This window comes from Panthera uncia, chromosome C2 (assembly GCF_023721935.1).
Source record: "Panthera uncia isolate 11264 chromosome C2, Puncia_PCG_1.0, whole genome shotgun sequence".
Taxonomy (NCBI): Eukaryota; Metazoa; Chordata; class Mammalia; order Carnivora; family Felidae; genus Panthera; species Panthera uncia.
In genome coordinates this window covers 11,011,014-11,027,794 of record NC_064810.1, presented here as the reverse complement: position 1 = coordinate 11,027,794, position 16,781 = coordinate 11,011,014, and the positions used below count along the sequence as shown (strand labels likewise).

The 16,781-nt window shown below is 38.5% G+C and overlaps 1 protein-coding gene and 1 pseudogene across 2 annotated transcripts in view; both read left to right on the top strand.

Annotated features, from left to right (window-relative positions):
* The window catches only part of ITSN1 (intersectin 1), a 219,303-nt gene that overhangs the window by 58,977 nt on the left and 143,545 nt on the right, over positions 1 to 16,781 (top strand). For both annotated transcript variants that reach the window (XM_049629272.1, XM_049629271.1), the window contains exons 2-4: positions 8,694 to 8,753; positions 11,265 to 11,357; positions 12,381 to 12,444. In XM_049629272.1, coding sequence (XP_049485229.1) covers positions 8,726 to 8,753; positions 11,265 to 11,357; positions 12,381 to 12,444 — 185 coding nt within the window. In that variant the 5' untranslated portion in view covers positions 8,694 to 8,725. The remainder of the gene's footprint in view (positions 1 to 8,693; positions 8,754 to 11,264; positions 11,358 to 12,380; positions 12,445 to 16,781) is intronic.
* LOC125922274 (uncharacterized) lies at positions 8,562 to 8,673 on the top strand (annotated as a pseudogene).

The following is a 16,781-nucleotide window of genomic DNA, read 5'->3' as shown; positions in this document are numbered from 1 at the left end:
TAATGGTACTTTTGAAGAGTTAATTTTTTTGATGAAGCCCAGCCCTTCTTCTTTTTTGTAAATAAATCATGCTTATTTGTATTCTAAGAAATTATTGTCTAGTCAAGGGTCATGAAGGTATTCTCCCATCTTTTAGAATTTTAATGTTAAACTATATGGTTTTAAATTAGTCCAAATTTAAATTTTTTAATTTCGCTCCATTTGAGTTAATTTTTGTGTATAATATGAAGTTAGGGTCAATGTTCTTTTTCTTTTTTTCTATATGAATATCCAGTTGATACACTGTTTGTTTGTTTGTTTGTTTGTTGAAAAGTCTTTTTTTTTCCCTCCAGTGGTTTGCCTTTGTTACTTTACTAAAAATGAATTCACCAAACGTGTAAATCTATTTCTGAACCCTTGTTTTCTGTTCCATTGATCTGGTATGTCTCTCTTTGCACCAATTCCAAAGGTCTTGATTACTGTTGCTTCATAGTAAATCTTGAAATCAGGTAGGATAAGTACTCTAATTTTGTTATTTTTTAAAACTGCTCTGGTTATTCTAGGTCCTTTGCATTTCCATGTAAATTTAATATTAGCTTGTTAGTTTCTACTAAAAAGCCTGCTGCAGTTTGATTGGAAATGCATTGAATATACAGATCCATTTGGAGAGAACTGCAACTTTAACAATATTAAATCTTCTAATCCAGGAACTTAGTATATGTCTCCATTTATGTAGGTCTTCTTTAATTTTTCCCCCTAATATTTTGTAGTGTGTTCAATGTAGAGGCCTTGGATGTCTTTGGTTTGGTTTGTTTTGTTTTTTAAGTAAGCTCTATGCCCTAAAGGGGGGCTTGAACTCATGACCCTGAGATCAAGAGTACCATCCTCTACCAACTGAGCCAGCCAGGCACCCCTGATGTCTTTTGTTAAATTTATACCTAGCACTTATACATTTTTTGGCACTACTGTAAATGGGATTGTTTGTCTAATTTCACTTTCCAATTATTTGCTTCTAGTATATGAGAAATCAGTTGATTTTTAGAACGTTATTAACTTAACCTTTTGTCCTGTAATTTTGCTAAGTCACTTTGCAAAATAAGAATCTGGTAAATTCACTTATTACTGTATCTAGTAGCTTCCTTGGAGTTTTCTGCAAGTAGGGAGAGTTTCATTTTATTCTTTTCCAATCTTTATGGCTATTATTTTTCTGTTTTTCTTACCTTATTTCAGTGGCTAGAACCTTCAGAACAATGTTGAATAGGAGTGGTAAAAGCAGATATCCCTGCCTTCCTATTTTCAGGGGGAGAAATTCAGTCTTAAACCATTAACTATATTAGCTGTAGGTTTTCTTTTTTTTTTTTTTTTTTTTAATTTTTTTTTTTTTTCAACGTTTATTTATTTTTGGGACAGAGAGAGACAGAGCATGAACGGGGGAGGGACAGAGAGAGAGGGAGACACAGAATCGGAAACAGGCTCCAGGCTCCGAGCCATCAGCCCAGAGCCTGACGCGGGGCTCGAACTCACGGACAGTGAGATCGTGACCTGGCTGAAGTCGGACGCTTAACCGACTGCGCCACCCAGGCGCCCCTAGCTGTAGGTTTTCATAGATGCCCTGTATCTGAGGAAGTTTCCTATTAATTCTAATTTTCTGGGAGTTTTAATCATTATTGGGTGTTGATTTTTTGTCAAAAGCTTTTTTTCCCCACATTTACTGAAATGATCATATTGGGATTTTTTTGTTTGTTTGTTTGTTTTGCTTTATTCATTTAATGTGGTAAATTACATTAACTGATTATCAAATGGTAAGCAAATCTTGCATTTCTGTGATAAACCCTATTTGGTCATGTTTCATTAACCTTTTTATGTATTATTAAGATGAAGCTTTTATTGTGAAGGATTTTGGCATCTATATTCTTTAGGGTCTTGATATGTAATTTTTGGAAGATAATATCTGTCAGGTGTTAGCATTATGATGGCTTCAAAAACATGAGTTGGTCACTAATCCCTCTATTGTTTGAAAAAGTTTGCAACGTTTTTGTATTTTCTTTTCCTTGAATGTTTGATAGAATTCACCAGTGAAACCATTTGAGAATGCAGTTTTCTTTTTTGGGAAGAAAAAATAAAATCAGTTCCTTTAATAAGTATAGTAATATTTGGATACTCTGTTTCTCCTTGTATCAATTTTAGTAAGTTTTTTCCAAGAAATTTGTTCATCCACATTGTCAAATTGTTGGCATGAAGTTGTTTTTAGTATTTCTTATTCTTTTAATGTTTGTAGGATTGATGGTAATGACCCTTAGTTCATTTCTGATCTGATTTGTGTTCTCCCTCTCTTTTAATCAGTGTCAGTAAGGGTTTTCCCCCCTCCCCCCAGGAACCAGAGTTTGGTTTCATTAATTTTCTCTATTGTAGGTCTTTTAAAAAATTTCTTTTATATCTGCTAGTATCTTTATTATTCCCTTCCTTCTATTTGTCGTTTACATTGCTCCCCGCCCCCCATTCTCTTCTTTAGTGTTTAGACCATTAACATTTAACGTGGTCATTGGTATTTTAGAATTACATCTGCTATTTTATTATTTGTTTTGTTTATCCTGTTTTTTGTTCTTCTATTCTTCTTTTCCTGACTTTTTTGAATTGAGTAATTTTTAGCGTTCTGTTTTCATTTGTCTATTGCCTTTCTGGCTATATTTCTTTGTGTGTTTGTGTTTTTATTTTTCTAAGTAGTCACTCTAGGGATTAAATATATTTAACTTTCATAGTCTGCTTACAGGTAATATTTTATTACTTGAAATAAAATGTAGAAGGCTTGCAGCCGTCTAAGTCCCTTACTCTTACCCAACAGACCTTTATGTTAAGGTTGTCCTATGTATTATTACATTTATACATGTTGATAGCCCTGCTACACAGTGTGACAATATTTGCTTTCAGCACTCTACGTATCTTAAGGAGTTTTATAGGAAAAATCTAATTTTATATATTTATCCATATATTTATCATTTCTGTTTCTGTTCCTTTATTCTTGAAGATCTAAGTTTCTCTCTAAAATTTCCATTTGCTTCTTTTTCAACTAATTTTTTCTTCTCTGCTGATCTTGTGTATTTCAAGTCATTTCATTTGTGTTTACTTTTACCTCATGGAACACAGGTGATAATAGCTCCTCTAAAGTCTTTGTGATAATTTCAGTCTCTGTATCATTTGGGATCTGGGATCTGTTTATGACAGTCTTTCCTTTCTTTGAGAATTTGCAAGATTTTCCTAGTTGCATGTATGTCCAGTAAGTTTGGATTGCCTCGTGGAGATTGTGAATTTCATGTCAGGTTCTGGGTGCTGCGGTGACCCTCTGCACAGTGCTGGTGTTGGTTGTAGCAGGTCTTCTTCCTGATTAGGTTCCAAGTACAAGTTCTGCCTGCTGCCGCCTGCTCACAGAGGTCCCATTGTTAGGTCAGTTTTCAATACTTTTGCTGTGCTACTTTTGTTCCGTCCTGCAGCTCAGAGGTGAGCCTGAGTCTTGTGGGAGTTCGTTTACAGAATTAAGGGATCCTCACACTCTCCTGTCCACAGAGGCCTTTTTTATTAGTTCCTTTGGCCAGACTGGGTTTCTACCAGAGTTTTACCTTTTGCTCCTCTGCCTCACTGCATAACTCCATGACTGGGCCAACTCTCGGGGCAGAGCTGCTAGAGAAAAGTGAACAAAAGTTGGGGGGACTTCTGACTGTCTTCTGAAATCTGCCTACTTTTCTTTACTTCTTATTGTCCTTAGGTATTTGTTTTTTAAAACAAAAGTGTTTTTTTTTTTTAAAGTTTATATATTTTTGAGAGAGAAAGAGCAGGGGAGGAGCAGAGAGAGGGGGAGAGAGAGAATCCCAGGCAGGCTCCACACCATCAATGTCAGCATGGAGCCCGACACGGGGCTCGAACCCATGAACTGTGAGATCATGACCTGAGCCAAAACCAAGAGTTGGACACTTAACTGAGCCACCCAGGCGCCCCTGCCCAGTTTTTAGTTTTAAGTGGGACAGAGGCTCTAGTGGGCTTATACCACTGTAGCCAAACTAGAAATCTGGTTTGTGGCACTTAGAAATCTTGCGGTATTTTTAAAAAATTATTTTCTTTTTTCAAATTATTGTAATACATACGACAAATATATGTAAAAGTAGGAACAACAGTTTGAACCAAGATGTTATCACCCTGATCTGCCTGTGTGGCATAGAACTGAAAAGGAGGTGGGATTGGAAGGTTCGATCTGGTTGCTTCATTGCGTGTTACTACTTTGGGGTTCCCCAGGAGCTGAGGAGAACCTAGCTGTAAATAGCATTTGAAGTGCCTGTGGCTAAAAGAAATGTGTGTGGGAATATTCCAGCGTCATCCTTAAACCAGCATTTGGATGTTTGTGTTAGTAATAAGTCTGGAAGGTACATCTTCTTCACACCTCAAAGCGATTTAGTTTTTATTAGGTCCATTCCTTACCAGGACCTGGCTTAAGTTGAGTGACAGTCAAGGAACAAGGGTTGGATTGGGGAGGGAAGAGACAGAAGGGCTTTAGTTTGCAAGTGTAGGGCGCAGGCTGAGGTTGCAACCCTTTCCATTGTTACTTATGGATTTAAGATGACGAGGAAGCAGACAGGGTAGTTAGAAGGGCCAGAAGATAAATTTTGTCTGACGCTGCTAATAATGAAGTGAAGGCTTTTGGGGAAGAGGTTCACAGAGCGGGGCAGAGGGAGGAAGTGGGGGATGATTTCCTGAATTCTAGGAAGGACAGTAAACAGCACATACTTAGTTTTGAGAGAGAGAGAGACATGGAGGGAGTGCATGAGCAGGGGAGGAGCAGGGAGAGAATCGTAAGCAGGCTTCATGCTCAGTCTCACTAAGGTGAGAATCATGTCCTGAGCTGGAATCAAGAGTCGAACGCTTAACCAACCAAGCCACCCAGATGCCCATTTTTTTTCTTTTTAAAGTTATTTATTTATTTATTTATTTATTTATTTTTTATTTCAGCAAATACTCTTTGCAAGGAGCCACTGATCATTAAAATATACTTTGGGGCACCTGGGTGGCTCAGTCAGTTGAGCGTTTACCTTCGGCTCAGGTCATGATCTCATGGTTTGTGAGTTTGAGCCCCACATGGGGCTCGCTGCTGTCAACACAGAGCCTGCTTCAGATCCTCCCATCTCCCTCTCTCTCTCTGCTTCTCCCCTGCTCACTGAACTCTATCAAAAATAAATAAACTTTTAAAAAAATTTTTAAAAATATACATACATACTTTGGACTATAGGAGTTGTTATACTCTGTGACTCTCAAAATAGCTGTGAAACACTTAAAGTAAGGCGTATAATTATATCTAGGTGAAAATGGTCACTACTTTTGTTACCATAGTTTAGTATTGGTTATGCTAATTTCATAACCTGTGGAATTGTTTTAGTAAAAGGAATTATTTGTTTCTTGAAGGTTAGTTCAAACTCACCCCTAAAATTATTTTTTCTTGGGATCTTTTTCATGTTATACCTTTACATTTCAAGTTAGTTCTATGCTCTATTAAAGTATTATGTCCTTTTAAAAGATCAGTTTGGAAATTACAGTGAAGTAGAAATCTAACCATTGTCTCTAGATTCTCTGTTGCATAGAATTGTGTATAATGTTTCCTTAAGCAAAAATTCTAAAGAAAATGTGAGCAAATTGGACCTAGTTATGTAGTAAAAGAGTAACATGCGTATCTGAGTTGGGTTTATTACATAAATTCTAGGATAATTTGTGTTAGGAAATATATCACTATAATTTAGTATGCTAATTAAAAAAGAAATACATGGTCATCTTATTAAATACTCTAAAAAAGCCTCTGAAAAAAATGAGCAGGCTTTTCTAATGAAAGTTTAAGTCAAATAAAAATGATAGAAAACTGCCTAAACATGGCAAAAGCTATTTACCAAAACACAATAGCAGATATAACTATTTATAACCTATTTCATTGGTTATGAAATATCAATACTTACTAAACACCAAAACCATCACCATGAAAGCCAGGGGCAATATCAAAATTCCTGCCTTTGCACCTATTACATAGCCTAGCTTTACTGGTTTGGGCAAATAATGCAAGCTTAAATTCTTTATTCTCAGAGGATATAGATCTAGAAAACCTGAGAGACTCCTCTGAGTGCCTTAGCACCAATAAAAAAATGTGGTAAAGTGGCTGGGTACCAAGAAGATAGATAAACCAGTAACTTTTCTTTATTTTGCAATAAATAGTAAAGAGTGGAAGTAAACCAGAACAGAATGTTTTCTCATGTTCTATATATGAAATATTTGCATTACTATGCTTTTAAAAAATGAGAGCTTACTGCTTTTGCAAAGCTCAATAAAAAGATGTATGATTTGTCAATTTTAAGAGCATTATGAAGATTAAGTGAGATGAAACATTAAAAAATTTTGGAAAATCATCAAGCTCACCTCTATAGTGTATTGAGCGAGAAATTGTGGAAGAAGAGAATAGCAGCTAATTTCTTTTTTTTTTTTAAGGTTTATTTATTTTGAGAGAGAGAGTGCACATGCATGCAAGAGGGAGAGGGAGAGAGAGAATCCAAAGCAGGCTCCACGCTCAGGGTGGAGCCCAGCAAGGGTCTAAGATCTCAGGATCCCCAATAGCAAGATCACAACCTGAGCTGACATCGAGTCGGAGGCTCAACCTACTGAGCCACCCAGGTGCCGTAAAGGGAATTGGCAGTGAGAAGTGGCCTGCCTCAAAAGGGATCCACAGACCCGCACTTAAATATGGTGGCCTGACCACATGTATCTTTTCTTCTTCCATCACATCTGCAGTGATCGCAAAGGAAGCACAGCAGTTGTTAACACAGAGGGAGAAAGATAATAGTAGAGAAGATAGTGAACAAAAGATCTGAAGAATTTTTTGGAAACAGAGTGAATAGAGTGGTAACCGAGTTCAGAGGAAGGTACAACCTAGTGCCTACCGAAGGGCGGCAGAGATGAGGGACAAATCAGCAGTCCCCAGGAGTGTCTTGACAGGATTCAGAGTGTTTGGTGGCTGCCAAAGGCAGAGGTCAGTTTTGTAGCTGAAACGGAAGTTCTTGAAAAGTCTATATCCAGATCTTTTGGAATGTCTTCTGCATCCCCAGCAAACATGATTTCTTCAGTCCCATTTTTCCTGGGGAGATGGGTCAAGCAGTAGAAACAGAGATGCTTCTGACCAGAAGAGTAAAGGTCGGGGCTGAAAATATAGGGAGTAGGTCTTAGTGTACACCCGGAAGTATAGCCCTTCACTTACTCCTGCCTTTTCTACTCCTCCCCAAAAGCCAGCACCCTCCCATACACTTCTTTCTGGCAAAACTGAGCAGCTTGAATGAAGAGACCTCTGCGTACTGACATTGGAGGTCTCCGAGTGAAATGTGACTGTCATCTACAGCAGTCCATCAATCAAGAGAACTGGCATCCATGCTGATTTTTTTTAGTACCTCACTGTTAAATATGAGGAAGCAGCCAGGGATCACCAGATAGATGAGGAAAGCCTCAAAAGTGACAGAGACCCAAAACAGTCGGCCAACAAACAGAAAAAGGAATCAAATGATGCAAGAAACAGAAGAACGTGAAAGAGCAAAATACTTCCTTCCCACCCAAAAAATCCGGAGAGTAAAAGGTGTTGTGTCCGTTAAAAAAATGACAGAGTACTAGGAATAAAGAGTTAAGAACAAGAAAAAGCTTTTGGAAGTTTAAAAATATGATATTTGGGGGAAAAATCCATGGACAGATTAAAATAGGAAATTGAAGAGTATTAGGACAAGAGACTGTAATTGTAAATATCTAAAAGTAACTAAGTTTTTTAATGTATGAATATTTAGTACTCATTTTTTAACTGTATGCCTCTGCCATGTTGAAAAAGCAAATATTAATTTTGGATTATTTTAGTTGGAGAAGACGACGAGGTTCACCTTGGCTATTCATGAACACATAACGCCTGATGGGGATTTTGGAGCATTGGGTTTGTGATTGGTATTCTGGACAGACATTGACTTAGGATACATTGTTTGTGGCCTTTCTCAAAATCTCTCAGTAGTGATTGCAGACCGTGTTTTTCACGGGTGGAACGCAGGCTGTGGAGTTCGCTATCCCTGCTCCAATCCAGCTTAGTCATCAGATGTGTGGTATTGCTCGAATCATTTCATCTCTCTAATTCTCATTTTCCTCATCTGTAATAAGGGGATGGTAATACCTGTCTGTCTTACTGATATCATAGGGCTGTGATGATGAAGAGTTTTAAGAGCTATAAATCACCCAGAGCAGTGTGCAGCTTGTACTAAGTGCTCATTAAAAGAAGCTGCTGTTACAACCATCAAGCAGATGGACTAGTATATGTAGATAGTTAAGTAAAGGCGTACATTTAAAGAGTAGCAAGTAAAACCTCAGTGATATAATAGGCTGTTCTGAGCAAATGGTATCACTCACCAGACTGAAAGCTTCACATTCCCCAGTGCCCGCCATTGTAGCTGGCACTAAGAAGCTGCCGAGAATGAATGAATGAACCCCTTAATTGTAACTTTCATTTTCATATGGAACAGCGCTAGTATCAGTTTCTGATCATCGCTTCTCGGCCTTTTGGCTAAGATCAAGTGTAGTATCAGTTTCTGATCATTAAAGACTGCATGTCAGTGTGTTGATAAGTGTATAGAAATGAAGTTTTCATAAACTTAAATGTTGCATTTCAATTACAGGCGTCGATTAGCAAGGTAAAAGTAACAGAACCATGGCTCAGTTTCCAACACCTTTTGGAGGTAAGTTCTCCGAGATTTTCCTTTTTTAATGTATTCCAGATTTTATATATATATATTTGTATATGTGTATGTATATAATATATATTAAATATATATATATATTTATTTTACTTTCAAGAGAGAGAGCACAAGTCGGGGAGAGGGGCAGAGGAGGGAGAGAGAGAGTATCTTAAGCAGGCTCCACATTCATTCAGCATGGAGCCCAACATGGGGCTCGATCTCACAACCCTGGGATCATGACCTGAGCGGAAATCAAGAGTTGGATGCTCAACTGACTGAAGCACCCAGGCGCCCCAAGACCATATTTTTAATGTTGTTTCATCTGGATTCTTTGGAAGCAACTCTCAGGCTTCATACCATTTCATTCACAAATATCTTAGTGTTTCTAAAAGATAAGAACACTCTTAAAGACATAACCACAACGCCATTATCACACCTATAAAATTCACAGTAATTCCTTTATATCTTCAGCTATCAAGTCAGTGTTAAAATTTTCCTGATGGTCTTCAGACCCTTTTTTGCTCTGGTTTGTCAGTTCAAATAAGGATGCAGACACTGATCTCAGTTCACGTGTCTCCTAAGCCTCCTCACTGTTTTCTCTTTGCATTGCACTTGTTGAGGTGACTGGGTCATTTATTCTGTACTTTTCCTAAAGCCTGGATTTGCAGCAGGACAATTTTTGTTTGTTTTACTTTATCTGCTTGAAACATATCAGCGTGCATAAAAAATTTTGTTTCAGGTAATTTTTCCTAATATTATGATTAAAGTGTTAAATATTGGCTTTATTTACGGGCCAAATTTTATTTACTTGTTTATTTTTAAAGAGAGGGTGCCATTTTAATGGCTGACTCTTGGCAGCTGTCTAATCCAGTCATCATAAAGAGAGTATAGCACAAATCACCACCTCTCTGATCACATCTGTAAAAGTCCCTATGATATTCTAGATTATGCAGACTTTTCAAAACCATTAACATTATTGTTTCAGTTTTGTCCCTCTTCCTCATTACTGGGCAGGTTTGAGTTTTGTGTGTTTTCTTTCTCTTTTTTCTTCTTTTTTTTTAGAGCACGAAAGAGAGGTAAAGAGAGAATCTTAAGCAGGCTCAGCACAGAGCCTGATGCAGGGCTCAATCTCATGAACCCCGAGATCATGACCTGAGCTGAAATCAAGAGTTGGATGCTTAACCAACTAGGCCACTCAGGCACCCCAACTTTTCCTTTTGTTTCTAATTCCACGGATGAATTTCAAGAGGGCAGTAGAAGTTGTAGGATTAGAAGGCCTCTGAGTGAAGGGATCATATCTGTTTCAGTTACTACGGTGTCTCTGATGTCTGACACTGGGCCCTGCACATAGGAGGCAGTCAGTAAATATGTTTCCCACGGCTGAATGAATCCCACCCTTCCTGTCACTGTCCCACCAGACCCCGTAGAGAGGAGAGGTGCAGTGTTCATTTTGCATTTGTGCTAGCCACATTCACATTTTATTGCCTGTTCCCAGCTTTTTGGAAAGTATCTGAACTTTGGAAGGTCTTCAGTCTATAGATAATCTGAAATTATTTTGATCACATTGAGGAGACCTAGGACTAAAAGTGAGGAAGATCCAAGAAGTGACAGAAGTGAGGGGGCATGTGGTCAGTCTCAGAGCTGAAACTGAAGGGGAACCAAAGCCCAGTCTCTTTGGTTTGCAGTTGTTTTTTTTTTTTTTTTCAGGATACCCGTTTTTAAACACATCTTTGTTGAGGTATAATTTGTATACCATAAAATTCGCCGATTTTAACTGTACAATTCAGTGACTTTTAGTAAATTTGCAGAGTTGTATGTCATCAGTACAATCCAGTATTTCAATATTTTTGTCACTCCAGAAAGATTTTCATGGAATCACATGGGATATGAAATGTGAAGCTCTGGTTCTTTCATAACGTTCACGTGTGGCATTTGAATCACCTGAGAATGTAGTTTTCACTTGGTTCATTGCTTGAGTTTATATAAATAAATGATTATTAACTTATGTCTTTAAATAGTCCTGCTAACTATAAGATTATAGGGCAAGGTTTTTTTTTTTTTTTAATTTTTTTTCAACGTTTTTTATTTATTTTTGGGACAGAGAGAGACAGAGCATGAACGGGGGAGGGGCAGGGAGAGAGGGAGACACAGAATCGGAAACAGGCTCCAGGCTCCGAGCCATCAGCCCAGAGCCCGACGCGGGGCTCGAACTCACGGACCGTGAGATCGTGACCTGGCTGAAGTCAGACGCTTAACCGACTGCGCCACCCAGGCGCCCCTAGGGCAAGTTTTTTAAAAAAGAATTTGGGCTGGTATCTTTCTTATTTTGGCCTGTTTTACTCTTAATTTTCTAACTTTATATGCGTAACACCCAAGGGCAAACAGATACTAATCGATCAAATAATTGATAACATAGTGACAGAATCTGAAAGTACTAGGGAAATAGTGTGTGTGAGCACTTTGTTATTCTTTTCTCATTGAATAATTTCTTTTTCTTTTCTTTGGGTTTAGGCAGCCTGGATATCTGGGCCATAACTGTAGAGGAAAGAGCAAAGCACGATCAACAGTTTCATAGTTTAAAGCCAATATCCGGATTTATTACTGGTAAGTGGAAACAGCATTTTTACATTTTTACTTATTAGCAGTGCATATACCTGTGGAAAATCTATTATGGGAAGCTGAGGTGGGCACATACGGCCAAGGGGACATTTGCCTTAGCCTTGAGCCTGTATTTTTTCAGTTGCATTTCCTATAATGCATTCAAGCCTCTTTGCATTCCTTAATGGATGTCAAGCCACTTGTTTGGCGCATATCGCTGATGGGAATTGGTGAGAATCAACGTACCACATTCTTTAAGTAATAAAGCAATGGGCTGTGGTCCTTAAATTAAAATGCTTGTTTAATTTTGATCTTGGTTTGGGAAATGTAAATAAATGAACAGATTCTGAATATTAAAAAAAAAAAGCCAATGACAGAATTCTCTCATTGCTGTATCCTTAAAGTTCTTTTTGTACCTTGCCTTATCTATTATCTTTTCTGTTTGGTTACTCTTTAGGAGTTAGCTTTAGAAAAAAAAATGGGATCTAGATTTCCTGGGGAGTTGTTTTTATGTGTGTGTGTATCACAGTTATCTTTAAATTATTAATTGTTAATCACTGATGTGAATCTTGTAATCATTGTTACTTTTTCTCCATAAATGTATCAGATGTACTGACAGTTTGAAGTGCAGATATTAGGAATGGCAGAGAACCTAAAAAGTAGAAGTGTGGGGTCATCAGTTTCTTGAGGATTCCTAAATAGATGTGCTTTGTCATATGTCCTATGCTTTGTCATAGCTGTTCCCATCTTACTAAATAGCAGATTAATTAGAGTGGACAATCTACCCCTGCTAGCGTGTTAAGTTCTAAGTTCTAAAGTCAGTGCTGATGGGTTCCTTTTACTGCTGCTTATAGGCTTTGGCTTTTATCCTATATTTAATTCAGTATTTGCAGAATTGCCAGCCTCTTTCTTATTTTTGCAATTTTGCTCTAAGAAGATACCGGTCAGCTGTTGTTTGTTTCCTGAAACTGTTTTCATTTAATTTATAATGAAATTTTAATTTATAATTAAATTTCATTTAATTTACAGGTGATCAAGCTAGAAACTTTTTTTTTCAATCTGGGTTACCTCAGCCTGTTTTAGCACAGATATGGTAAGTTGGAACTTAACATAAGCAAAAGGTAAAATAAAATATTCCAGTAATAGGATTTCTTAAGATACAGAAGGTGAACATAAATCTCTGGTCTGAAATACTCTACTCCTTCTTAACCAGAGAATACTTCTGAAAAGTAGCTTTCTAAGGTGGGACTTTAAAAGAAAAAGTGGTGACATTTGCAAGATAACACTGTCAAAAAGTTGAATTCCCAGTGGAGAAATCGATACTTTGGTATTTTCTCATTAATTTGTTTTAGCCTTATTTACATCACCCATGCTCATCTGAAAGTCCCACATTTCTTGCTTTATAATGTAATGGTTCTGTATCTTTCATTGACTAAAAGGTAAGGAAAATATTTGAGGGTTAGTAGTGAAACCACCAGCGGGCTAGTGAAGTAACTAGTATTTATTACAGTGTTGTACAAGGTGAACGCTTAGTAAATATTGTTGAATTCCTGGATTAACTATCACAAATAAGCATTCATTCTTTTGAACCCACAGGAAGGAAAGGGCCAGTTAAAAAAAAGTGGGAAATATAATTGTGGATTTGAAGTTTACGACTTTGGTCATGTCATGCTGAGCTCTGTTGCCAAGAGGTCACATTTTCCCACATAGTGCGGCTCTTCAGTTAATACTTCATTTCCAGGGTTTATTAGTGTTGGGGAGTCAGCTTGCTGTGCAGTAGAAAGAGCACGGGATTTGTAATCACACTCCTGAGTTTGAATCCCAGCTGCACTGTGTTCTATCCTTATGATTTAGAGCATGTCTTTATCCTCTCTGACCTGTTTTCTCATCTAGAAAAAGGGAAGATATATTTTCCTTAAAGGGTTGTTGAGAACATTAGCAGAGAAACTGTGTATGAAGGACTTAGCACAGGACCTGGTGTGTAATAGGCCCTCAAAACAAAACCCAAAAAGGTACCTGCTGTCACTGTCAGGGATTGGGTATTCCATAGAACTAAATTGTCCAGCTAATTACTTGTCCCCTTAAGTGATCGGCCTTTCTTATAATATGGAAATTAATAAAGATTGACTTAGTTCCTTGTTGCCTTCAAGCAGAGTCTACAGAATGTAGGCAGTTTAATTAAAGTGTCATCAGTATGAAAATCACTTACTGTGTTCAGAATAGCAAAACTCTCATGGGAAATCTACATACACATATACATACATATATACGCATATATACATACATATACGCACACACACATTTGTATATGGCTATATTTGAATCAAAACTAAATGATACCAGATTCCTGTGCTTTTTTTGGTGTCTGCTTTCTTTTCTCTTTCCTGGTTGTCAGCATATCGGCTGCCAGACTGTCTCTTCCAATTGGTGAGCCTCCTCCTATGATGCCCTTCTAGCTCTTCTGATCTACTTTGAGCTGGGAAAATCAGATAACCAAGGTTTTTGGAATTACTTTTAAAATGAAGTAAAAGGTTTGCAAGGGGTGGGAGAGTGGTGGGGAGAGCAAGAACTTATGCTCATGTGAGCACAGGGGCACTGCCCTGGCAGTTGAGTGCCCGAGTTTAAATTCAAGAGACATGTGACATCTGTGTTAACTGTAAGAAGCTTTCATTTGCTTTGTGTTCTGGTAGATGATTGTATTTCACATCATCAGTCAAGATGACTCACTAGAACCTTCCTTTCCCAGATATAGCTTCCTCCATTGAATTCTGCTTTTGTGCTATATTCCCAATTTATGAACATTCATTCAAGAAGCAGGTTTTTTTTTTTTTTGTTTTTTTTTTTAATGCTTATTTATTTCTTTGGAGAGAGAGAGAGAGCACAAGCAGGGGAGGGGTAGAGAGAAGGAGAGACAGAATCCCAAGCAGGCTCCATGCCATCAACGCAGAGCCCAGTGTGGGGCTTGAACCCACAAACTGTGAGATCATGGCCTGTGCTGAGATCAAGAGTCAGATGCTTAACCGACTGTGCCCCAAGAAGCAGTTTTACGGTGCATTATGCTGCAAGAAAATGACACCTTACATTTATCAACAGTGGAAAATATTTATTGAATGTCTCCTATGGGTCAGTGACTATTATAGGTGCTTGGAGTACATCAGTGAACAGCATAGACAAAATCCATGCTTCCATAGAAATTGCAGTCTGGTGGAAGGATATATAGTTAATAGCAGTATAAAAATTGCCATGTAGAAATGAGTATAATGGGGCAAAATAAAGTATTATCTAGTAAATTTCATTTTTTTGTGCAATTATGTTAGTGTCAGCTTTCCGAACTGTTTTTAGCTAAGCATATTAAAGTCATTTTTCCAACTTACTATTTTTATAGTGAAAATTTGTATTAACAACAAAAGTGATGAATTGGCAGCCTTGGCTTGAGTCAAAACTGTTCTTTGTTTTTAATTTTTTCTGACATTTCATTAAATAAATTTGTGGTGGCATGTTTTCCTTTTATCAAGAATTGTTATTAGGGGGTGAGGGAAGCATGCCTCTAAGTAAGTATCTTTTCCCCAAAGAAATGTCTTTGAGTAATCATAAATTTCATGAACCACAGCTGTCCTGCTAAGATGACAGAATAGCGTAGTGCAAAGTAGGAGTAAGATCTTTCAGCCCTACCACTGACACTTATTTGGTAACCCTGAGCAATACTTGACCTCTTCAGAGTATGTATGTATGTATGTATGTATTTTTAAAGTTTATTTATTCTGAGAGAGAGAGAGAGAGTTGAGAGAGGGGCAGAGAGAGAGAATCCCAAGCAGGCCCCGCACTGTCAGCAAGGAGCCCGATGGGAGGCTTGAGCTCACGCTGTGAGATCATGACCTGAGCCAAAGTCAGACACTTAACTACCTGAGACACCCAGGTGCCCCCAGAGTTAGGTTTTTAAATGTGTAAGCAATAACAGTTGATCTAATGAAATAGTTTTCACCTTCCATCGGTCATGCTATTCTTGTGCTCTCTTGTGGGTTTTGTGGTGGGGTGCCGGGGAAGGTCCGTGCCCCTTTTGGTGGAAAGAGGAGTAGGTTTGAGTCTGAAGGTTTGAGCAGTCCCTTTGTCAGTCATGGGGAGGAAGAAGAAAATTTTGGATTGAGAGTTTGGAATTATAACAGTAGCTATCTCTCTGGGACTTACTTTCTTTGCTGTGGACTTCAGTTCGAATCCATGAATGATGTGGATTGCTGGGGAATATGTGTTATAAACCTGTATAGGTTTTGTTCCAGGTAGAAACTATATTCCAGTTAACTAGTTTGTGAACTTTTAAAACTGTAACCTACTGATCCTTTGGGGCAACTTAACCTATCCAGCCCAATCTCCAATTAAGCATACAGGGAAACCTGAATTCTCAGAGGATAGAGTCAAGCTAGTGTGTGTAGTGCCAAAGATGAGACAGCTTCCTAGAAATTGTCTTACTAATGAGGAGCTGGAAGGCATCTGGCAAATATCCTGTATCCTTTTGGCAACTCCAGATGTTTATAGTTTCAACCTTGGCCTCGTGTGGAGAGGGAGGAGAAGAAGGCAGAGGGGAATGGACAGGAGCCTGGATGGTCCAAGAAATAAAAAGAGTTTGAATGAAGAAGGGTTTGACATCAGAAGCAGTAGAGGCCACAGAAATGGGGATTAGAGGCTCCTAAGGAGAGAAATGAGGGGCAGGAAGGCCCACCGGGAAGCGGGCCCAGAGAGAGAAGGCAGGAACCTGGGACCTAAAGGCAAATGTTAGAACGGCTTGGTGATCTATCTCTGCAGCGAGGGGCTTGGGGGCAGGGCCAACAGTTGTATAACATGCAGTGTCTTAGGATACTTCTGTGCCTCTGTCAGAAGGGCCTTCTGGCCCCCAGAAAGATCAGTTTGCCAAACTTGTTTACCAAAAACTGAAAAAGTCATCCTGAATTCCCATTCCCTCCCCTGCATCCCTTCTCTCTCCGTCCTCCGATCGTGGCACTGAGCGTCTGTCCAGCTCCTGGGAGCCCCGCGTGATTCCTGTCTTTTCCTCGCCCTACACATTCAGTCCATCGGCACAGCCTTTTGGCTCCATTTACAGACCTTATCCCCAATCTGGCCATTTCTGTCCATTGCCATTGCTGTTGTCCTAATTTGTCTTCTCACTTGGGCTCACTGGTCAGCATTTTGACTTAGAGTCTCTTTCAAACTTGCCCCTTTAGGTTTCATTCTTCATACAGTGCCCACACTATCTCTGTGAAAAGTAAATCTATTTTAAACTCCCCATTGAGAAGAAAATCTAGAGTCCTATCCAGGCTCCAAGGCCCAATACTAGCTGGCTCTTGCTTTTTTCATCTTCTTTAATTTTCCACCTCTCTCTTCCTCAATTTTTGTATTCCAGTTTCACTGACCTTTCTGTTTAAACGGGCCAGGCTCCTT